At 44.7% G+C, this 21393-nt stretch overlaps 2 protein-coding genes across 2 annotated transcripts; both read right to left on the minus strand.

Moving 5' to 3' along the window:
* Positions 1 to 1690: 1690 nt before the first annotated feature.
* fgfr1b (fibroblast growth factor receptor 1b) lies at positions 1691 to 12031 on the minus strand. The gene is made up of 16 exons (XM_079734978.1): positions 11902 to 12031; positions 11198 to 11305; positions 10762 to 10931; positions 10427 to 10550; positions 9887 to 10077; positions 9049 to 9172; positions 8548 to 8741; positions 7976 to 8112; positions 6836 to 6957; positions 6364 to 6474; positions 5786 to 5976; positions 4728 to 4850; positions 4376 to 4446; positions 3809 to 3946; positions 2995 to 3100; positions 1691 to 2653 (listed from the first exon to the last, which is right to left on the minus strand). Exons 1-16 carry the CDS (start codon positions 12005 to 12007, stop codon positions 2576 to 2578), a joined length of 2094 nt encoding a protein of 697 aa, XP_079591104.1. The 5' UTR covers positions 12008 to 12031; the 3' UTR covers positions 1691 to 2575.
* A 5359-nt stretch (positions 12032 to 17390) lies between these two features.
* Positions 17391 to 21284, minus strand: kctd9b (potassium channel tetramerization domain containing 9b). The gene is made up of 12 exons (XM_079735942.1): positions 21151 to 21284; positions 20851 to 20972; positions 20712 to 20755; positions 20500 to 20596; positions 20362 to 20420; positions 20090 to 20218; positions 19846 to 19913; positions 19536 to 19631; positions 19149 to 19298; positions 18755 to 18860; positions 18480 to 18613; positions 17391 to 17910 (listed from the first exon to the last, which is right to left on the minus strand). Exons 1-12 carry the CDS (start codon positions 21196 to 21198, stop codon positions 17794 to 17796), a joined length of 1170 nt encoding a protein of 389 aa, XP_079592068.1. The 5' UTR covers positions 21199 to 21284; the 3' UTR covers positions 17391 to 17793.
* Positions 21285 to 21393: the final 109 nt, after the last annotated feature.

Here is a 21393-nt window from a genome sequence, read left to right on the forward strand (position 1 = left end):
AAAACCTTTACAAATACAGCTCTCTCTGCTCATATAGCTCATAACAATGCTAGATGTATTCATTCTCACCCAGAACATACATTTTAGCACCAACACTTTGTTGATTGGAGTCTTCCTTAATCTCTCTCACAGCACATGACAGTTAATTGCGCTTTGAGCTTAGAGTGAAGATAATGGCTTTCAGATGCAGTGTTTGATACCAGTCTTTCACACACACAACTGATTAACAAGATGCTTTCATGTAGCGTTCCAACCCAATGGGTGGCCTTTAAAATAAAATATTGTCTATCTCATCTTGAAAAAACACAACACGCAACCACTAATTAACATCAACAGCGTTAAGTGCCCTTGAAAGAAATCCATTGCTGTTTTATTAGTTTTTAGTTAATAGTTAATGATACATTGCTTTTCCAGGTCTCCTGAGCGGGAAAGGGGAAGTGATGAACCACGTTTATTGGTGCCTCTATCTCCAGAATTCCCCCCGGGGTTAGCAGCCTGTTCAGGGGTCCCGCCTCACTGAAACACCTCATTAACTGGAGCTGTTGGGAGACCAGAGTTAGCCAAGCGGTGGACTGACCTTATTAAGGGAGGGGGGTTGCATTGAAAGAGCACTTACAGGATCATTAAGCCCTAGAAATAGATTGTCAATGAGTTGCATGGAGGATCCGGGAATTGAACCAGCAACAGCCTGGTGGCCAGATACCTGCCCTGGATTAGCCCTGTTAGCAACAAGTAAGGGCTTAAGTCACATCCGTTTATTTGATCAAAGCGACTTACAGGGAATTTGAGGCACATCTCAGGAAGTCTAGTGGTCAGGGACTGGGACTCAGTCTACCTGTAGGCCTCCTAGAGCAAGACGTCTAACTCTACCTGCTTCTTAATGTATAGTATAGTACAGTATAGTACAGTACAGTATAGTATAGTACAGTATAGTATAGTACAGTATAGTATAGTACAGTACAGTATAGTATAGTACAGCATAGTATAGTACAGTATAGTATAGTACAGTATAGCATAGTATAGTATAGTATAGCATAGTATATGTATAGGAATTCAGTCACTTTGCATACAAATGTGTGTTAAATTAATGATAAATAACTAAATAGTAAAGCGCTCTGCAGGTGTAAGTGTTGTGATAGCCATCAAAGGGTCCATACCAGGCAGCAGGTATAAACCCTAAAAAATAAACTAAAAACTAACCATAAAACAAAACAGAAGAACAAGAACGAAACACAGTTAGAAAACTCTTATTGAAAACAGCTCAGAACAGAGAGCCAGCTTCAATGGTCAAGGATGACTGTGACGGCTGGGCTCTTCAAAGGAATTTTTTTTATTTTTTTATTGGTGAATGGGTTTGTGACTGAAGGACATGTGCGGGCAGGAGGAATGTCGACAGGAAGGAAGCCCAGATGTGTGGGCTCCAGGCAGTGGGTGGTGTGCAGTGGTCACACGGCTAATCAGTTAAGGCATCCTCACGTATTCCTGGAAGTTGAGCGGCCCGTTCGCCAGGACTAAAAACCCAGAATCTCTCAAAAAACCTCCCCGTCTCCATGCTTAGATGTTTCCTGGGGAACACAAATAACTAACTAGCCACCTGATCATTTTTTTAAGGTTTTATTAATACACTTTTACCTACAAAGCATTATCTGTGCAACAGAGCGATGCAAATACTGGTCTCTTGTTCATGAAATTCATTATGTACAAAATGTAATTGGGAGGACAGTATAACCACCGCTGTGGTTGGAGTGGAATAATCTGGGTTCAAACCCTGTTGTGCGCAACTTCTAAAGCATATCCTTGATCAAGATGCATTAACCCCTACCTGCTCCGTGTTGACAAGTAAGTACATAACAACAAGCTCTGCAACTGGCTTTGGAAAGGAGCATCTGCTAAATGACTTAAAGGTTAATACTGACACTCAGAACAGATATTAATTATGATAAGCAGATAAGCATACCTTCCTATAGTAGGTCAGGCAGCACGTGAAGGTCTCTCTCTCTCTCTCTCTCGCTCTCTCTCTCACTACAAATGGGGTTGTAGGAGATTTCTGACTTATAAGCTGTTTTAAAAGACAATAAGTGATATTTGATGCTGCATTTTTGATAATAAAACAATTATTTTAAAGGTTTGAAAGGTCCCGTAAAGGTGTCACAGCAGACTGCTTCATGGTTGATAAAGGCTAGCAACAACTACTTAAACGCATAAAAGTTCCCAGAAATTCATAGGGTTGAAACCATGTGTTGGTGAAGCAGATGAACAAACATGTAAGACGTTGGGGTCGTAGGATTTCATTCAGACATAAAAAATTGGGGCGCCGGCCCATTAAAGGTTAGGGAACCACTCCATGGATGCCTCCCAGAACCCGGCTTGGACCAGAAGGTGGAAGGGAGAGGATCCACTCAGAACCAGCTGCTCCATCATCCCCCCACCCCCCGACCACCATCATCACCACTGACTTCTGAAGCAGCTACTAGTTCCTTCACATAACCAGCTACAAGTTCCTCAACACCACCACTAGAGGGCGTATGGAGCTCTGTGTTCAAGGAGGAGGAAGAGGGGGGAGGATGTGCTGAACTCAAGCCCAGGAGGAGCTGCCGTCCTCGGGCATCACTGGAGAACACTGAACCCCAGGAGCCGACAGATCCAGGTACTCCTTGAGAGACAGAGAACCACAGGTGTTAAGGCAATCCGTTTGAATTCACCATTATTTCACCATTCATTCGATTCACATGCTTGATTAGTGCCATGTGGGACAGAATAGACATAGCTTAAAGGGACTATGTGAAGGATCTTTGCCTGCATGAAGCACTATAAATCGGCAACACATTTGTCAATTTCTGAATCTTACACATAGGCCTACCTATAAATAAACGCACGGGAAAAGTGTTAAATGGTCAGATTTCTGCGGAATTATCTGCTTGAAAAGGTTAACTGTCGAAAGCAGTCGATCAATATTGGAGGAAAAAGACAAAGACACGGATGCTCTCGAGTCACCTTGTTGGTGATCTGAGACAGCGTGTGGTCCAGGTGCAGAACCAGCTGCTGGAAGGTGGGTCTCTGGGAGGGACCAGAGCGCCAGCAGGCTGTCATCAGACCATACCTAGTAACACATCACCCCGTTCTTTAGTGTGACACAACGACGGCTACCAATCGCACTCCAGTTCAAACACCATGTTAATGTGACCCTGTGGTCCACTGGTTAAAAACAAACATAACTTTAATTTAAGGTTCTGTGGTGTATGTTGATGCGTGCGTGTGCGTACATGTGTGAATATGTGTGTACCCTCTTGCATGTTTGTGTGGATGTGTGAGGGTCCTGTGTATGTGTCCTTGCATATATGTGTTCACTAGTGTGTGTGGGTGCGTGCGTGCGTGCGTGCGTGCGTGCGTGAGTCAGTGAGTAAGTGACTGTGTGTGTGTGCGCGTGTGTGCATGTGCGCGCGTGCGTGCGTGCGTGAGTCAGTGTGTGAGTCAGTGAGTGACTGAGTGTGTGTGTGTGTGTGTGTGTGTGTGTGTGTGTGTGTGTGTGTGTGTGTGTGTGTGTGCGTGTGTGTGTGTGTGTGCGTGTGTGCGTGTGCGAGCGTGCGTGCGTGCGTGAGTCAGTGCGTGAGTCAGTGAGTGACTGAGTGTGTGTGTGTGTGTGTGTGTGTGTGTGTGTGTGTGTGTGTGTGTGTGTGTGTGTGTGCGTGTGTGTGTGTGTGTGCGTGTGCACGCGTGCGTGCGTGCGTGAGTCAGTGCGTGAGTCAGTGAGTGACTGAGTGTGTGTGTGTGTGTGTGTGTGTGTGTGTGGGGGTGGGTGTGCGCTCACAGCTCCGGGGTGCAGGAGGAGGGTCTCTCCATGCGGTGGCCTTCCCTCAGCAGCTTGAAGAGCTCCTCCACCGGGACCCCCGGGTAGGGAGAGCCCCCCAGGGTGAACATCTCCCACAGCAGCACCCCGAAGGACCAGCTGACAAACACCCCCATCCACCCAGAGTATTATACCGGTGCTCAGCAGAAAGTATGAACGTATAATAATATACATAATATGATAATATATAATCACAAAAATATAGATTCATCACGACAATATTCACATTCATGTTGAAATATGATTCAACAATTGAATTTAAAAAAAAAGAAGAAATTGATTAGTATGTCCAGAAAATAAGATTATAGATATTCAACAGATAATAAGCCATAGACTCACACGTCACTCTGGTGTGTGTATATACGGTCAAACAGTAACATTGTGTATGTGTTGAAGACTCACACGTCACTCTGGTGTGTGTATATACGGTCAAACAGTAACATTGTGTATGTGTTGAAGACTCACACGTCACTCTGGTGTGTGTATATACGGTGAAACAGTAACATTGTGCATGTGTTGAAGACTCACACGTCACTCTGGTGTGTGTATATACGGTCAAACAGAGCCTCTGGCGCCATCCACTTCACAGGCAATCGTCCCTGTATAAACACAGCAAAACATTGTATTGATTATATACACAGTAAAATATAAGTAAAATAGAACATAATATACAGTAAAATATAATACACAGTCAAATAATTGATATAACTATTCTATTCTTATTGCTTCAAAGAAGTGCACAGTGAATTAATATACAGGGGACGAGGCAGGTAGGTATTAAAGTTAGACCTAAGATATTGGGGTTGGAACCCAGAACCTTTGGGCAGGGAGTCCTGCACCCTGACCGTCGGAAGACCCCCGCCCCCATTGCTGAGCCTACGTTGGTGGTCTTCTTGTAGTAGTCGATGTGGTGCACGTCTCTAGCCAGGCCGAAGTCAGCGATCTTCATCACCTCGTCTTCTGTGACCAGCACGTTGCGTGCCGCCAGGTCTCTGTGAATACACTGGAGAAGAGGAAGGACTTATTTTTGTATCATATTATTCTGTGTTTTTGGTCATACTTATTATGTGCAACACAGCAATGCAAATACCGATCTCTTGTTCATGAAATTCCTTATATACTAAATGCAACAAGGAGACTATAGCACATTTACATTGAGAGAATTCAGCGGACACTATTATCCAAAGGGACTTACAATAAGTACATTTGTCAGAAGAAAATTAAACAATATATTGCTGGCGGTACAGTGAAGATATTCATAGCAAGAAGTGCTAAGCATTTACAATTGATAGTTTAATAGCTAATAGTACGAGATTATTACTTGTTACTACTTCATATGGCGGAGAAGGGCATCAACATTCTAACAATGTAAACACGCAGGGATATGAAAGACACCTTGGACGTTCACCATAAACCTTTTCATTTCTTCAATCGCCACTGCCCTCGACTTCTATTGCTGTGACCAACCCCCATACCCAGGCCTGCATTAACCTCCCATTGGGCCCTGGGGCTGAGAGGTTTCGTAGGCCCCCTGAGAGGTGATGTTACAATGAAGATGTCATTTTGCCGTTGTCGACGTGGGGGGGCGACGACTGTGGCTGTGGTGTCAAGTGGCCACTGGGCCCAGCTACCACGCCCTCTTTTTTCTTGGCTCATGAAAGGCCTCTGATCTTTGTAAGCCCCAAACAAAAAATCACATTGTCTTGGGCCTACGCCGATCGGGGGGCCTATCATAAAACATTTACTGCAGCTCATGATAGGCCCCCTGATCGTCGTAGGCCCTGGGGCTTCAGCCCAGGTAAGCCCGTGCATTAAGGCGGCCTTGCCCATACCCCATCAGGATCAATAAATCGTTCCAAGGGAAAGTTAACAGGACAACCACTGGGAACGTCAGGGATCAGGTCAGTGTTTCCCGGACATGCAGACGCCGCGGCTCACCTTCTTGGACGCCAGGTAGGCCATGCCCCGGGCCACCTGGTAGGCCCCGGAGACCAGCTCCGAGACCCCCACCCCGCCCAGGGCCACCTGCCAGGGCCCGCTGTAGTACTCCTGGCCCTCGGGCCGGCGGGAGCGCAGGTAGTCTCTGAGGTTCCCCCGGGACGCGTACTCCACCACCACGTACAGAGGACCTGGACGGGGGGAGAGGACACCCCCACGTCAACCCCATCACAGTCCACAGCAGAGTGTACAGAGGCTCAAATACCGTACAGCGTGGTCATATACAGAGGACCCGGACGGGGGGAGAGGACGACCCCCACGTCAACCCCATCACAGTCCACAGCAGAGTGTACAGAGGCTCAAGTGTCAAAGTGTGGCTCTCCGTTGTCTCTGCGTTTGTACTCTGCACAATGACAATCACGTTGACTCTGAATCTGAATCTGAATAAACAGAGGACCTGGGAGCCAGCAGGAGAGGACACCACCGGGTCAAGCCATCACAGTCTACAGCAGAGTTTACAGAGAGCGAACCCCTTCACTCCCCCACGGAGAGAGGGGGTGATGTGCAGCGACTCTCACCCTCCTGGGTGCAGGCTCCCAGCAGGTTGATGATGTTCTTGTGTCGGCCAATCATCTTCATCATCTCCATCTCGGAGGCCAGGTCACACAGGTCCCTCTCTGTCCCGTCCGCTGAGCATCCGCCAGAGACATTCAGATATGATATTCATGCAAACACGCTGTGCTGGTATTATGGTTTAATCGACACACATAGCCATGCCTGAGCGATACTTAAAGGGGACATACTATACCACCAGGTGTGAGTGTGATTAGCCGTTACAAGCCGTTTTGAAAATCCGTCCACCTAGATGTGTGCTGGATACAACACCGGGTTGAATAATCTCTCGAGTATAAATAAAGGTGAAATAAAAATAAAATAAAATAGATAAATAATATGTCCCCTTTAAATAAACAGTACAGAGTAAAAAAAATATGAAATATCGATGAATCAATTAGTAAACATGATTAAATACAAAAGGGTAGAAGTAGAGACCTTTGAGCATCTTCACCGCCACCTTGGTGACGCGCGTGGGTCGGTTCTTCTCCAGGCCCACCGCCTCCGCCAGCACCACCTGCCCAAAACAGCCCTCGCCAAGGCCTTTACCCAGGGTCAGCCTGGTGGAGGAGGTGGAGGAGGAGGAGGAGGAGGAGGAAGAGGAGGAGGAAGAAGAGGAGGAGGGGGAGGAAGAGGAGGAGGAGGAGGGGAAGGGAGGATGAGGGGGAGGAAGAGGAGGAGGAGTGGGGGAGGAGTGGGAGGGAGGGGGAGGAAGAGGAGGAGGAGTGGGGGAGGAGTGGAGGGAGGAGGGGAAGGGAGGTGGAGGGGGAGGAGGAGGAGGGGAAGAGGAAGAGGAGGGGGAGGAGGAGGAGGGGAAGGGAGGATGAGGGGGAGGGAGGAGAGGGGGGAGGAGGAAGATGAGGGGGAGGAGGAGGCAACAGGTCAGTATCCATAGTACACCGTTTTGCGTTCCCAATGTTGCATCATTCATAACCTAAGGAGGATATGGAGAGTGGACTTGGTGTTCCAAAATGTCCTCGCACTGTACCTGTGCTCACTATACCCTCAAGGAGACGAGCATTAGCAGTAAGTGGTTGAGAAGTGAAGGAAAGAAGCAGTGTGGAAGAGAGCTGAGCTGCTTCAGAGTCAGTGAGGCAACATTGAGTGTTGACACCACTGATCACCACCTACAGACCAGCTTTCTAACGACATGTTACAACACATATCCAACGGACTTCCTGCCCAGAAATTGAAACCAGCAGGGCAGCGGGGGAAAACATTATCCTGGTTTATACCAGACGGATGTTTTGCCAGGGTTTCCATCCACCCCGGGCATCTCATCCAGATGGATGACTCAAAACATGGAGTGGGAGTAGGAAGTGACTTCTCCGCCTCTGCATCTCTCAAAATAGCAGAGGACTTTTATTTTCCTAATTACATTTTTTTTTCTAAGATGGCTTTCCAACCCTGCACTTGTCAAAATACTGCTTTTACTTTCTATACCTGTTTATGTTTTTTACCCCACCACTCTGGGAAATTCCTTGTGAATGGTGAGTCTTTTACTTTGTGTACCTATACTTCCCACCTCTTTCCAGCCAGGTGTCTATACAGTAAGGGCAGCCGTGCTGTGGTGCATACCTGTCTCGATGGAGCTCCCAAGCCGAGTCGTAGGAGAACTGGGGCTCCGACCCCTTGTTCAGGTAGGGGAGAGACGGGACGGTCCCGAAAGAGCGATGGGTCAGACCAAGCTGGGAGGAAGTCGAGTCCAGGGACACCTGAAGGCATGGATACAGAGACGGGACCACACACACACCTGAACAACCGCGACCTCAACGGACTGCGTGTACTCCGGTATGTACGCCTGTGTGTTGTTTTTAATAAGGTGTGTGACTTTATATCAAGGTGTGTTTTCATAAATAAGACAAAAAGAATAAATGAAAACAATTATAAAAAAAGGAAAAACATATTTATAAGCTACTCTGTACATAGAAAATTATAATACCATGTAAAAAATGATATATATTAATATACGATTTACATATACACACAATATAACATAACATATACATATATACATTATATAGTAAAATAAATATAGGTATTTTTTTTAAAGTTACTCCTATATAAGATGTGTTGTTTCAGCCAATGGGCTTCCCTCCAGGCTGTGATGCGAATGTGTTGTCATCGGTTACCAGGGGTCCCCTGATTACCTGTTTGGCCAGGTGCAGACTCTTGTCCAAGCCCAGGAACTCCGGGTGAATGTCGGCGCCCGCCTTCTTCCTCGGAGCGCAGTACAAGTGGCAGACGGTTGCTATGGCCGCCAGGGTGACGATGAGGAAGAAGGCGGAGCAGTAGAGGACGATGTCCAATGAGGACAGGGGGATAGAGGGGGAGGGGGCGGGATCTATGAGGAAGATGAGAAAACAGTAGTGTCATATACTTATAGAAATGCATATGTATATGTGACAGCCATACAGTATTGCGGCGGGAGTGGGTAAAGCAAGTTTAAATTAAGAAGAGAAATGTACATTTCTTTGCAAATTGGGAGGAACAGCCTATCCAAAGCATCTTACAACACTGGGCCCGTATTGTATGTACAATATACATATCGGTAATAGAGTAGTATATATATTCATACTAATATGGTCACGTCCCAGCAGTGGTCAAACCAAAGTTGAGTGTGTCTCTCTGTGTGGCGAGGCGTTACGTACGGGCAGCGACGGCCAGCCAGGCGGAGTGGCTGGCGGCCCCGGCCATGCAGGTGTAGGGGCCCGCGTCGTCCTCACTCACGTTCCTCAGCAGCAGCACCTCGGCGTCCCCCACCAGCGAGCCCGTCTGCTGAAGGCAACCCCCCCCCAAGCACGGCGATAGTTTAGTCCAGTTGGCATTGTCTGCAGTTGCAGCAGAATAGTTCAAAATGTACTTTTTTTTATGAGGGGCTGGGAGAGTAAATCTGAAGATCTGTCTGATACAACACAATTCAAGATGTGATTGAAGATATTATCCATGTTTACTCTATTGAAGATATCCAAGGGCACGATGCGATATACTTTATAAATTCCTATTCAGAGCAACCAAATAGTTGATATTATAAAACATGAGTCAAAATAATTACAAGATATGATTTTCTGCATTGCTATTGTCTACTCTAGCAGTAACTAGAGTCACTAGAGTATGTTACTGCATTACTTTAGTCTACTCTAGCGGTTACTAGTACCTAGAGTATGTTACTGCATTACCATAGTCTACTCTAGCAGTAACTAGTACCTAGAGTATGTTACTGCGTTACTATAGTCTACTCTAGCGGTAACTAGTACCTACAGTATGTTATTGCATTACTATAGTCTACTCTAGCAGTAACTAGAGTCACTAGAGTATGTTACTGCATTACTTTAGTCTACTCTAATGGTAACTAGTACCTTGAGTATGTTACAACATTACTATTCTACTCTTGTGGCACCTAGTGTCACTAGAGTATGTTACTGCATGTACTATACTATAGGGTACTCTAGCCATACCCAGAGCCCCTAGAGTACGAGGTTCACACACCTTCAGCACGCGGACATAAGGGCTGCCCTCCAGGCCCTCCGTCCTGCCGGTCCCGGCGATATGTTTGAACCACAGGACGTCTGGGCGGGGGTTCCCGGACACCCTGCAGATAAACCTCACGTCGCTACCGACGACCGCCGTTTGATTGGACGGGAGAACCGCCAATGGCATGGGAAGGATTGCAATTGGCGCTAGGGAAACAATTATCATAAAAGAACAACACATCATTAACGTGTGAAATAATGAATGCGTGAGCAAGAAAAAAATCAACAAATAAATGTATTATGAATATATAATATTAAGGAAATAAAAAATATATTTAATTAAGGAAGGATTAAAAGAGAACTGAGACAAATATGAACAAATAAATAAGAAATGAAAAGTTTGAAAAGAAATGAAAGCATAAACATAGGGTGGATGAGGAAAAGAACACGTCAGGACAGTAGCTTTCGGATGTATGTTCTGTATGTGTGCATACAAGTTGCATCTTGCTGTGAGTGCATGTGTGCGAGTGCACACGTGCGCTGATGAAGTTCTTACCGATTACATCCAGCACGTAGGTGTGGTTCAGACTGCCATACTCGTTCTTCACCACACAGGTGTAGCTTCCTCTGTCGGACGGACCCACAGACTCCAGGGTCAGCGACCACGACTCCTCCAACACCTGAGAGGTTCACGGAAGAGGAGCAGGCATGAGAAGGTTGCTGGTTTGAATCCCCCTTTCACTCTGGTTATTAAACCGTCAGTGTCTTCACTGAATTCAATCTGTGACAATTTCATGTGTACACAAGCTGTTCTTCATGGTTTTTAAAAACATGCGTGTAGAAAATGCATGTGAACCGAAATAAAAAAGCATTTGGTTCGTATAGTTTCACCTTAAATCCTGCAGCTCTTTGGTCTCGAGCCAGGTCCTGCCCATCCCGGTACCAGTGCATTGTGGGTCTGGGGTTCCCCGTGGCCCGACACCTGAACCTGGCTGTACCGTTGGCAGTGACGGTGCTGTGGCGCTTCTGCATCTTCCTGAGCCACTGGGGGGCCACGGCTACTGTAGGGGACAGGGGACCGGGGGGCCTCTGTGTTTACAACATTCAACCTCCAATCCAGCACAATCCACTCCGAACCCCTATTCACTTCAACGGAGTCACCACAATGAAGAGTAACAATATGTAAAATATAACATGATATGAAGCTATATAAATAGAAAATATATACAAAACATTTATTATATTTTGTTATTTTTTTGTAGTGGTTCAAGGTTTGGAAATTAGGCCATTTTTTTTTATGAAATAGTCAATATAAATCTCATCTTACGCGCAGTATTTTCAATGCTGGTTGATATCTCATTGGATGGCATGGATTCCTCTGAGGAAGACTCATCTATATCTTCATCCTTATCTTCAGATGATGTCACACTGTCAGCTAAAAGACAAAGGTAAGGACTCACACACACACTTAGCAAATGTCTTTGTTTGTGTTTTTGAGTGTGTGTGTGTGTGTGTGTGTGTGTGTGTGTTTAGAGACTTTACACAATGAAACAGAATACCTTTATACATATATATATATATATATATATATATATATATATATATATATATATATATATATATATATATATATATATATATATAAATCATTTAATCCGAGCGATCTGAAAGAAAACAATCAAAATACAAAAAGTAATTGACCAATGAGATCGCTCGAAAAAGGGAGTTTCCAGACAATTAAAATGAGTGCAAATCCCATGTCACTGACTAATGTCACTCTAATGTTCCTACCAGTTCAGACCTCAGACTTTACTAGAGAGGTACCGCCAATCAGGCACAAGGTCCCAACCACAGACCAACACACATATTACATGTTACTTTTAGGCCTTTTGCAGACGCCTTCCTGCAAACAGACTAAACAAGTGAGGCTGAAAACAGTTTACACACACACACTGACACACACACACACACACACACACACACACACACACACACACACACACACACACACACACACACACACACACTTACTTGCTTCTTCTTCTGGGGAGACTGGCCTGGATTGAATCCCGGAGAAGAGGAGCATGAGGACTAGCAGTAACAATGGCAACGGCAGATGGGAACAGAGGAGAGACATTCTGGAACGCCAGGACTATTCTTCTGGGACCACGTCTCTAGTACATCTCGGGTCACTCCAGCACTGCCACACTTTACCTCAGCTGTGATCTATTTATGAACAGTGAATAGATTTTTGATTCCTGTTTCTATTGAAACAACAACTAGAGGAAACTAGATGAAGGCTTGCACCTCAACATTTGTTTTGTTTTTGATACGCATTTGACACAAACATGCACGTGCACACGCACACGCACACACACACACACACACACACACACACACACACACACACACACCAATGTGCACAAAAAGTATTATCCAAGAGGACAACGTAGCATTCTACAAAGTAAATGACCAAACAGGTTCACACTTTGAAAGTAGTTGGGCCAATTAAGGCTAGTTCTCATTTTTTTATAATCTGTATATTCCAGACAGTATAATCCAGCCCTTAAAAGTACTGCCACCGTCACCTACACTCCAGATTCTGCAGCAGGTTGGAGAACCGCTCTAACACATAACGGTAATTTGGGGCTTTGGCTGAGGTCGAGGCGTCCAGGAATGTGCTTGTTGCAATACACTATTATCGAGGAATACGAGCACTCTATGCAAACCAACGGTAGCTGGAGGAAAGCTATCTGCACCACTGTGAACAGATGTAGATACGGTCTATGGGCCAGCCAGTTCTAAACAGAAAATATGACTGAAGTCGAGGCTATGTCCGAGGAGGAGGAGAGGGGATCAGATAAATAAACAGATGAATAAGCACGACTCGGGTGACTTGTTATTGGTGTTATCCCAGTGCATCACGAAGCGAAGAGGAACAAGCACATGTTAGAAAGGCAAAGACTCCGATAAGAGCAAAGAAAGAAGTTAATAATAACATGGTAAAACTGAGATTTACCTGTGGTGCTAAAAATAAGAAGTAGGCTATGTGCGACGAGGTAGGCTATACCTAAATGCAAAAGCGGGTAGGCCCACCAAACACACAACTGCAAAATATAAAGATGACGCAAATCCTTACCTTGACAACGTGTGATAAAAGCAATGCAGGTCAAACCTTGATCAAATCACCTTCATCGATGGACTGCTGGCAGAAGTTACATGGAAGAAGAAGTTAGCCACGATTCAATCACAACTTTTCAATTATTCCGAATCGGGCGCATCTGCGTGACTTTACGAATACAAACTTTACTAATATCTCAGAAATATTAAATTTAAAGTGGAAATAATACAATTTTAGCGCTAAATCATGGTTGCCCTGAAATGTTCACTAGGACACATTGTCTCTCAGTAAGCCTATAATTTCGAGGGCTGGTCCTCAGTGGAACGCCCTGACGGGAGTTCCCTCCTCCAAGCTGCCCACTCTCCTTATGAATATGATCACCCTGCTGATTCTATTAAGTTATCGATCAGGTGATGTAAGCGATGTAGGTGGGTCGTGGATGTTGACTTATAGGGTAATAAGAAAGACTCAATGTAACTAAAGACAATCACGACAACTGTCTTCTTATCCCCCCTGCAGAATCACAGAATACTATTCTCATTAGGCCTAATAGATCTTGCATCCGTAGAAAACTATGACATACACACAGCTGTAGGCCTACCTGTAAGCATTTTACACACAAACACACGCACACGCGCGCGCACACACACACACACACACACACACACACACACACACACACACACCTTCAGTTCATGTCTTGCTGGCCTTCTGAACGAGAAAGAGAGAAGAAGAAGAAGAAGAAGAAGAAGAAGAAGAAGAGAGATGAAGAACAAGAAAAAGAAGAAGAAGAAGAGAGATGGGGAAGCAGGAGAGAGAAGTGACAACGTGAAGAAGACAGCAGAAGAAAACAGCTTTCAGCTCAAAACCACATCTGAGAACAAGTCATCCAGGGTTCTAAACTGGTGCCTTTGCACCAGATGCTGCAGGACCCGGCAAGCCAAAACCACAACTACCCCAGACCCAGCCCAGGACTAACCACACAGCCGGTCCAGACCGGACCCACCCAAACACACAAATCAGAGCTCTGGGTGGACGAGGAAGAGCCTGGCCTACATCCACCAGACCCGTAAAGGCTGCCATCACGCTCTGCCAAAGTAAACCTGGAGAAGAGCCTCAGTTACAAGTAGTCCTGTGTGTGTTATGATTCTCTAATTCTATTAGGAATGATTTATTATTAGGAAATATTATTATTATTAATGAACAATATTATTAAAACATGAACAACGTTAGTGAATGATTACTGGGCCCAAAGTAAGCTATTAAGTAATTAAGTAACCCTATTATTACTGTATAATTTTTTATTTTAATAATAATATTATCCAAAGATGGACTTGCACATTTTTTCATTGAACATTAACAATCAAGCACATTGGTGCCTTTATGCACATCATAGCTCTGGTCAACTAGGCAAAATGTTTTTATTGTTTGAACTATGATTTTGAACACATTCTGTCAGTCTGCTGGTTAGGAGAGAGTAGGGAGAGGGAGGAGTGAGGGCCGTGTTTATTTTATTTTATTTTTTTTCACATTTCAGACTGAAGCTTGAAATAGCAAATCTTGCATATTGACAGATGGCAAATCTTGCAGCTGACGGATGGCTGTGGTTCTAACAATTTACATTTAAATGATAGCCTATCCCTTAAAGGTGCAGTGTGTAGGATTTAGTGCAATCTAGCGCCGAGGTTGCAGAATGCAGGAGAATAGAAGAATAGCAGGTAGGTAAGTATTACAAAATATTGTCATCATATAAGACGGCATTGAGTAGTCAAGTGCCAAGTGATGAGGTTCTTTGATGGATTTATAAATAGTTTTTCTTTAATGAGTTTGTAAATCTGCTCATAGCTTACAAGTAAAACGTTGTCCATGTGATGTGATGATGATTATAGATTTTCATAAATAATCATATCTTGCACCAAAACCATCTGTAAACAAGCTTCTAGGACCATGCTGTTTTATCCACGCCCCTCCCCGACACTCAGTCACTCAGTCTGATCAGTCAGGGTCATAGAACACCCTGGAAGCATTCCTGGACCATGGAAGCGCAAGGTGTCATTTTCACAAGATATGCAGCTCCAGGGAGATTGACGCTAATGACAGAATATAAAATGGAAGCTTTCTGTATAGCTATGGGTATCTATCTGTGTAGCTATCTGAAAAGCTATGGGTAGTTACCCATGCTACTTTTGCCGCAGTGAAAATATATTAAGAGAGCAATAGGCAGTGTGTGTAAACATTTTCTGTGTGTGTGTGTGTGTGTGTGTGTGTGTGTGTGTGTGTGTATGTGTGTGTGTGTGTGTGTGTGTCTTAATGTGTGTACGTGTGTGTGCATGCTTTTCTTTTCATCGGGTCACACCTTCTTGTGATCCGAGTACCTGTGTATGTGAGATAATATCTAGTCCTAAATAATTTTACCGCACATACGTAAACCTTTTCTCTGACCCATTCTTGATCTCTTTGTCTCTCTCTCAAACACACACATAATGAGGAGTTTTAGACCATTACACCACAAGCCTGGGAATGTGGAGTTGAACTGGGAGCAGCTTTATTTGGCAAGAAAAGAATGTCCCTCATTCAGCCCGGAAACCACAGCATGAACAGGCATGCGCACACACACACACACACACACACACACACACACACACACACACACACACACACACACACAAAATAAACATACAAAAAACGAATAGAAACATTACCGAGTTGCAAAGACACACTTAAGTGTCCTAACATGTCCTATGTGTTTAGGTCGATTTTTGCATCTGTATTTGAAATCCATTGGTCACATTCAAGGTTTCTACCAGAATGCCTAAATAGTTTGTGACAACTAAAAGCATAAATCTCTCCCAGGTCACTTACAGATAAAAAGGACAGGTTTTAAGTTTCTAACTCTGCAGTTCCCGTATCGTCCAGTAAGTGGCACACCTGTTATGAGTACACTTTACTTCTCTCATCGGTTGCGTTTCATCATCGCAGTCATCGTGTATGTATTAGAGCTTTGAGCTTGAGTAAATCATCGCTTTTGAGGATGGAACCAAAAACCACAGTCATCGCTCGCCTCGAGCTACCAACGACATCTAAACCATAGATTAAGCTGTTACCCTCAACCACCTGTCAACAGCGATGCAACAGAACTCAGTAATCAAGTGAGATTATCCCAACAGAAGCCTATCATATGGGAAACAACAGATAACACTGGTCTGGGGCATGAGCAGCAGAGCCGTGTTTGGATGTAATTTCAAGAACATTGATATGTGCTCTCTTTAAATGTCGGTCTGACTGTCGCCTACTAAAGTACTCGGAGACGAGAATTAGACTTAGAACTCTCCCAAAATGTTATTACAATCAGAACCAAGCATCTGGGTAATGGCATTGTTAAATCCATAATTGCTCCAACCTTGCTTATGTATTTTTTTGCCTTATACAATATAAATTAAATCAAAACATTCTATGAATGAAGTTCAATTATTTATGTAAACTGTGGCAACCCCAGTGGTCGGGGCTGGGTTCCCCAATAAAGGATGCGCAAGCCTGGTGCCGGAACGAGGGTTTTTATTGGAGGACCGCTCAGGGGTATAAGGAAAATCATAAATCAACTGAGGTGACTTCCGCTATGGGGAAAAGGGGGGGTAGGGTCTCCGGCCGGGCCCGTCCTGGTGTCCGGCGTGGATGCTGCTCCCGGCGTCCTTCCGCTGTTCCTGGGGGAAAGTATTCCATAAGTCAGGGCAACAGCATGTCGGTCTCACCTCTGCGTCTCCCCCCTTGACTGCCGTGTGCTTGGCCTTTAATACCCTCCTGCCGCCGCCTTCCCCCAGGTGATCTCACTCCCCCTGATCGTCTGTGCCTGCTTGATTGCAGGGTGGTTCCAGCCGTGTTGGAAGGGATGTATCTCCCTTGCACTACTTGTCCATGGAGGGGGCGCTGTTCCGTGCGTTGACTGGTTTCCTCCCAGTCCGCCGGCGTGGGGTTGCCACTAAACAAAAAATATAAATAAGAGACAAAAGCTAGCTACTGGTTTGACAATTTCAAATAATGAATCATAATTTTCCCATTTACCCTATTGTTTGACACCATCCTTTCTAATCACTTGCTTTACTTTCTTGGTGGTAAAATGACCTTCTCACACAAACATAAGATACGATATATTAATTTCTAGTGAATCTAGAATTTTAACAATAACATGTTTTTAACATCATGTTGCTCATTACTGCTAACCACTCATCACTGTTATTAGGTCAATAGTTCACTTTTAATTAATTCCAAATAAACCTCTTTTCATCCATGCTGTATTAGGCCATTACTGATCTCAGTCTAGTGAACTTGTTCCTTTGGACTACATTTGTGTTCAAAAGGTGATCAATAACAATGTCTACAGAAAATGAGAAACTGATTTACCTTGGTCCAATTATTTATTTCAGGACTTTTTTTTGTTGTGAACAAAATGTAAAAAACATAAATCATAACAAACACATATTGAAACAATGTTTACTAGTTTGTATTCACAATGAAAATCTGTAATGCCAGTTAAACATTGGCAAATTATGTAGGTTACATTCCACTCCCTCTTCCTTACATTCAGCCCTTAAAATACAATAGTCTCAAAAGTTTCAGATCCAGTGTGACCGAATATTGTGACATTTAAACAGATCAGCCGATATATCTTGGTGGACAGACAAACCCAACGATGTCACAAAGGTTCACATTTCAGAATGGATTTTTAATGGCTAATCAAACCTCACAGCTGGGGATAAAACAAGGGCAATTTCAATTGGCATAGCTTCTCAAGGGGACTCCCAAGTTCAGCGCACACTCTGGGACATGTGCAGGGGGGTGAGCATCTCCTCGAAGATGGCTCCCTTCACGTTGGAGCCTCTCAGGTTGGCCTCCTGAAGGTCACAGCCCGACAGGTCACAGTTCTGTGGGAAAAAATATTAGAATATTAAAAAAAGGCTTCTCTTGTTGCGCTAGGAGGTCTCCGTGCACTATTGGCAGGCACAGATCTAAATGTTCCCTATTTGAAGCAAACAAAGAGATTTGGTGTACGGTTACAGGAAATGAGACGGCGTATCACAAAGAGGATGAACACATTTTGAACACACAGCGACTACAAAGTGCTAAACAGTAACGAGCCAAAACAAAAAGGCAAAAACCAAATACATGCAGGAAAAAGTATACTAGCTTGGTGTTTGTTTGAGATTGGTTTAGCTCAGGTGGTAGAGCGGGTTAACATGTAATTGTAAGGTTGCTGGTTTGAGTTCGATCCCCCTAGCTGAATGTCGAGGTGTCCCCGAGCGATACACCTAACCCTAACTGCTCCCGACAAGACGGCTGTCGCCTTGCATGGTTGACTCCGCCGTTGTGAATGTGTGTATGAATGGATGCAAGTCGCTTTGGACAAAAGCATCTGCTAAAGGCCATAAATGTAAATGTAAGTGTGTGTGTGTGGGGGGGGGGGGGGGGGTAGGGTTCTTGGTCTGTTCTTTACCTCCAAGTCCGTGCCCGCTAGCGTAGCCCCTCTCAGGTTGCAGTTCTTCAGCTTGGCGTTCTTCAGCGTGGCGACCCTGAGGTTGATCCCCGTCATCTGGCTCCCCTCCATGTCCACACCTTTTAGATTAGCCCCTGGGATCACACACACACACACACACACACACACACACACACACACACACACTTTTACCTACTATTTGAGAACAAAGTACTCGGTGTGTGTGTGTGTGTGTGTGTGTTTTTTTGAGAGTGTGAGATAGTGCGTGTCGTCACCTTCTAGGTTGGCTTTGATTCCAGCCGGGTCTTCAAAATTGCATCCTCTCAGCGACGCCCCCTCTGCATTCGAGCACAGCATCTTTACTCCCTGGAGGTTCGCCCCCTGGTGGAGAGCGCTAGGAGTTACAACAACTAGACTAGAAATAATGAGAACTTAGGAGGAGGGGAAGCTTATGTCCCATTTATCCACCATACTGAAAAGTCATTAATGAGCTTCTAAACCTAATGAACTACTCCAGGAATTGTTGGGATAGTCTGTGTGTGTGTGTGTGTGTATGTGTGTGTGTGTGTGTGTGTGTGTGTGTGTGTGTGTGTGTGTAAAATATACACTGAATGTGAACTATTATGTACTGGAATTCCAGTATTATGTACTGGAAGGTTCCCAACCTACATCGAGAGAGGCGGAGGAGAGGTCTGCCCGGTCCAGGTTAGCCCCGCTGAGGTTAGCGTGCGCCAGGTTAGCGCCGCTCAGGTTAGCCATCTTGAAGTTGATGTAGCGTAGATCGAGACGAGATAGATCTGCACCGCTGAAATTCAGACCCTAGAAAGCAGAAAATAAAACATTTGGACTAGAATGAAGTGGTAAGCACGAGTAGTGTGTACAACGTTAACCATATCAGAGACATAGGCTTTTTGACCACACACAACAGTTTGTGTGTTTGTGTGTGTGTGTGTGTGTGTGTGTGTGTGTGTGTGTGTGTGTGTGTGTGTGTGTGTGTGTGTGTGTGTGTGTGTGTGTGTGTGTGTGTGTGTGTGTGTGTGCGTGCGTGTATCTAACCTGACAGCGCAGCTCAGACTTTGTTGTGGTGGCTAATAGAAACCTTATGAACTCCTTCCGGGTCAAAGGTGAGTGGTCCTGGGGCGGCTGGGAAGCCTGTGGAGCAGAGAGAGAGAGAGAGAGAGAGACGATGTTATGAACCTATGCTAGCATGGAACCACACTGGCTATACATCGAGCCAAGTTTAACAACGCATTGTTTCATACACTATAAATGCTTTAGCACATGGTTTAATACACTGTGAATACCTTAACATATGGTATTATACACTATGAATACCTTAACACATGGTATTATACACTGTGAATACCTTAATTTGGGTCTCTAACTGTATGGCCACCTGTTCGATTCCAAAGAAACGAGCCTCCTCCAAAACACCTAAAGAGGGAGTAAAGTATTGAGATAAGATATTATTTATGTTGATGGTTGGTTTATGTTAAATGTGTGTGTGTGTGTGTGTGTGTGTGTGTGTGTGTGTGTGTGTGTGTGTGTGTGTGTGTGTGTGTGTGTGTGTGTGTGTGTGTGTGTGTGTGTGTGTTTCGTGTTTAATATACCCAGTGGGTTGATGGCTTCGTTAAGGATGAGTTGTCCATGTCTCAAATAATTTAAAATGGGTTCAAAATATTCCGGACTGCGGTCTATTAGATATGCCCCATGGCAATCCTGCTTGTTCATCCAAACACCTAAATATAATGAAGAAAGGGAGAGAAGTTGCATACCAATATAAAATATATAATCATCCATGGTAAAAATTACATTGAAAGCACCTCATTATTTACAATCTAGCAGACACTATTCTCCCTCCCCCAATTATAAATGACATCACCTTTGTCTCTGAACATGTGGGCCAACATGCTGTCGGGGTCTTTGTTGACCAATGTACTCCTTGGAAAGAGGAAATGCGTTACCGTTGTTCAACGCAAAATCGAAATACATAATTCAGTCCTTTGATTGGATGCGATACCTTGTTGTGGTGAAGCACCGACCACCCACATTCAGCGTCAGCCAATCCGTGTGCGGCTGACATTTTTCAGGATCGCAAAGGTCTTGCCCACCGTTTTCTACATTAAACACAAAGACACGTTGAACTTTTTCCTTCATCTGATGGCAACTGATCGATAAAGTCTTCCGAGTGTTTCATTATGCAAAAAAACGACGTCAAACCAAACCACTCACCCACTAAACAGTCTCCATCCGACATGTAAAGCACATCATCATCTCTGAAGGGACAGTACATTAAACAGAATATTATTTTAAATACTGGGGGGGACATCAAAAGGGAGATACGGAGGAGATACGTTCGTTTATATCCTACCTAATTAAGGCTATATCGTCTATCAGCCCACCACTCCCGTTGTAAACGCCGGATGCTCTTATTCCCAGTTTCGTACTTGCCACAGACAACAACTCCTCCAGAGACCCGCAGACGGCCACCACCTTGCAAAAGAGAAACAGCGCTCAGTGGCAGACATGACGCGCTCCAAAGCGGAACGGACAGGTAGCGGCACGCAGTGCCTAGTATGTTGGGGTTGTGTTTACTCAGGGGATTTGAATGGGCTTGAGTGATGAACAAAGAACCTGCAAATACATTCGCCTTTGTCCTCCCCCAGCTTACCTTTCCGTTCGACGGCGTCCCTCTTATAAAGATAGTGACTCTTTTCATTGCAGATTAAAACATTAAAATAGTGCCATTTCAAATCAGATGACTAGTTGGCCTCTCAATGTCTGTCACCGTTTCCCTTTTCCTGCAACCAGGGGACGCCGTAAAGAGCGTCACTGTGATGACCCAATCAGCGAGACGACAGGGCGGGGACTAAAGAACAGAAGTTGCTCTTCGGGTTTCTTCTTTTTCGTAGGC

This window comes from Pollachius pollachius (genome assembly GCF_949987615.1).
Source record: "Pollachius pollachius genome assembly, chromosome: 4".
Taxonomy (NCBI): Eukaryota; Metazoa; Chordata; class Actinopteri; order Gadiformes; family Gadidae; genus Pollachius; species Pollachius pollachius.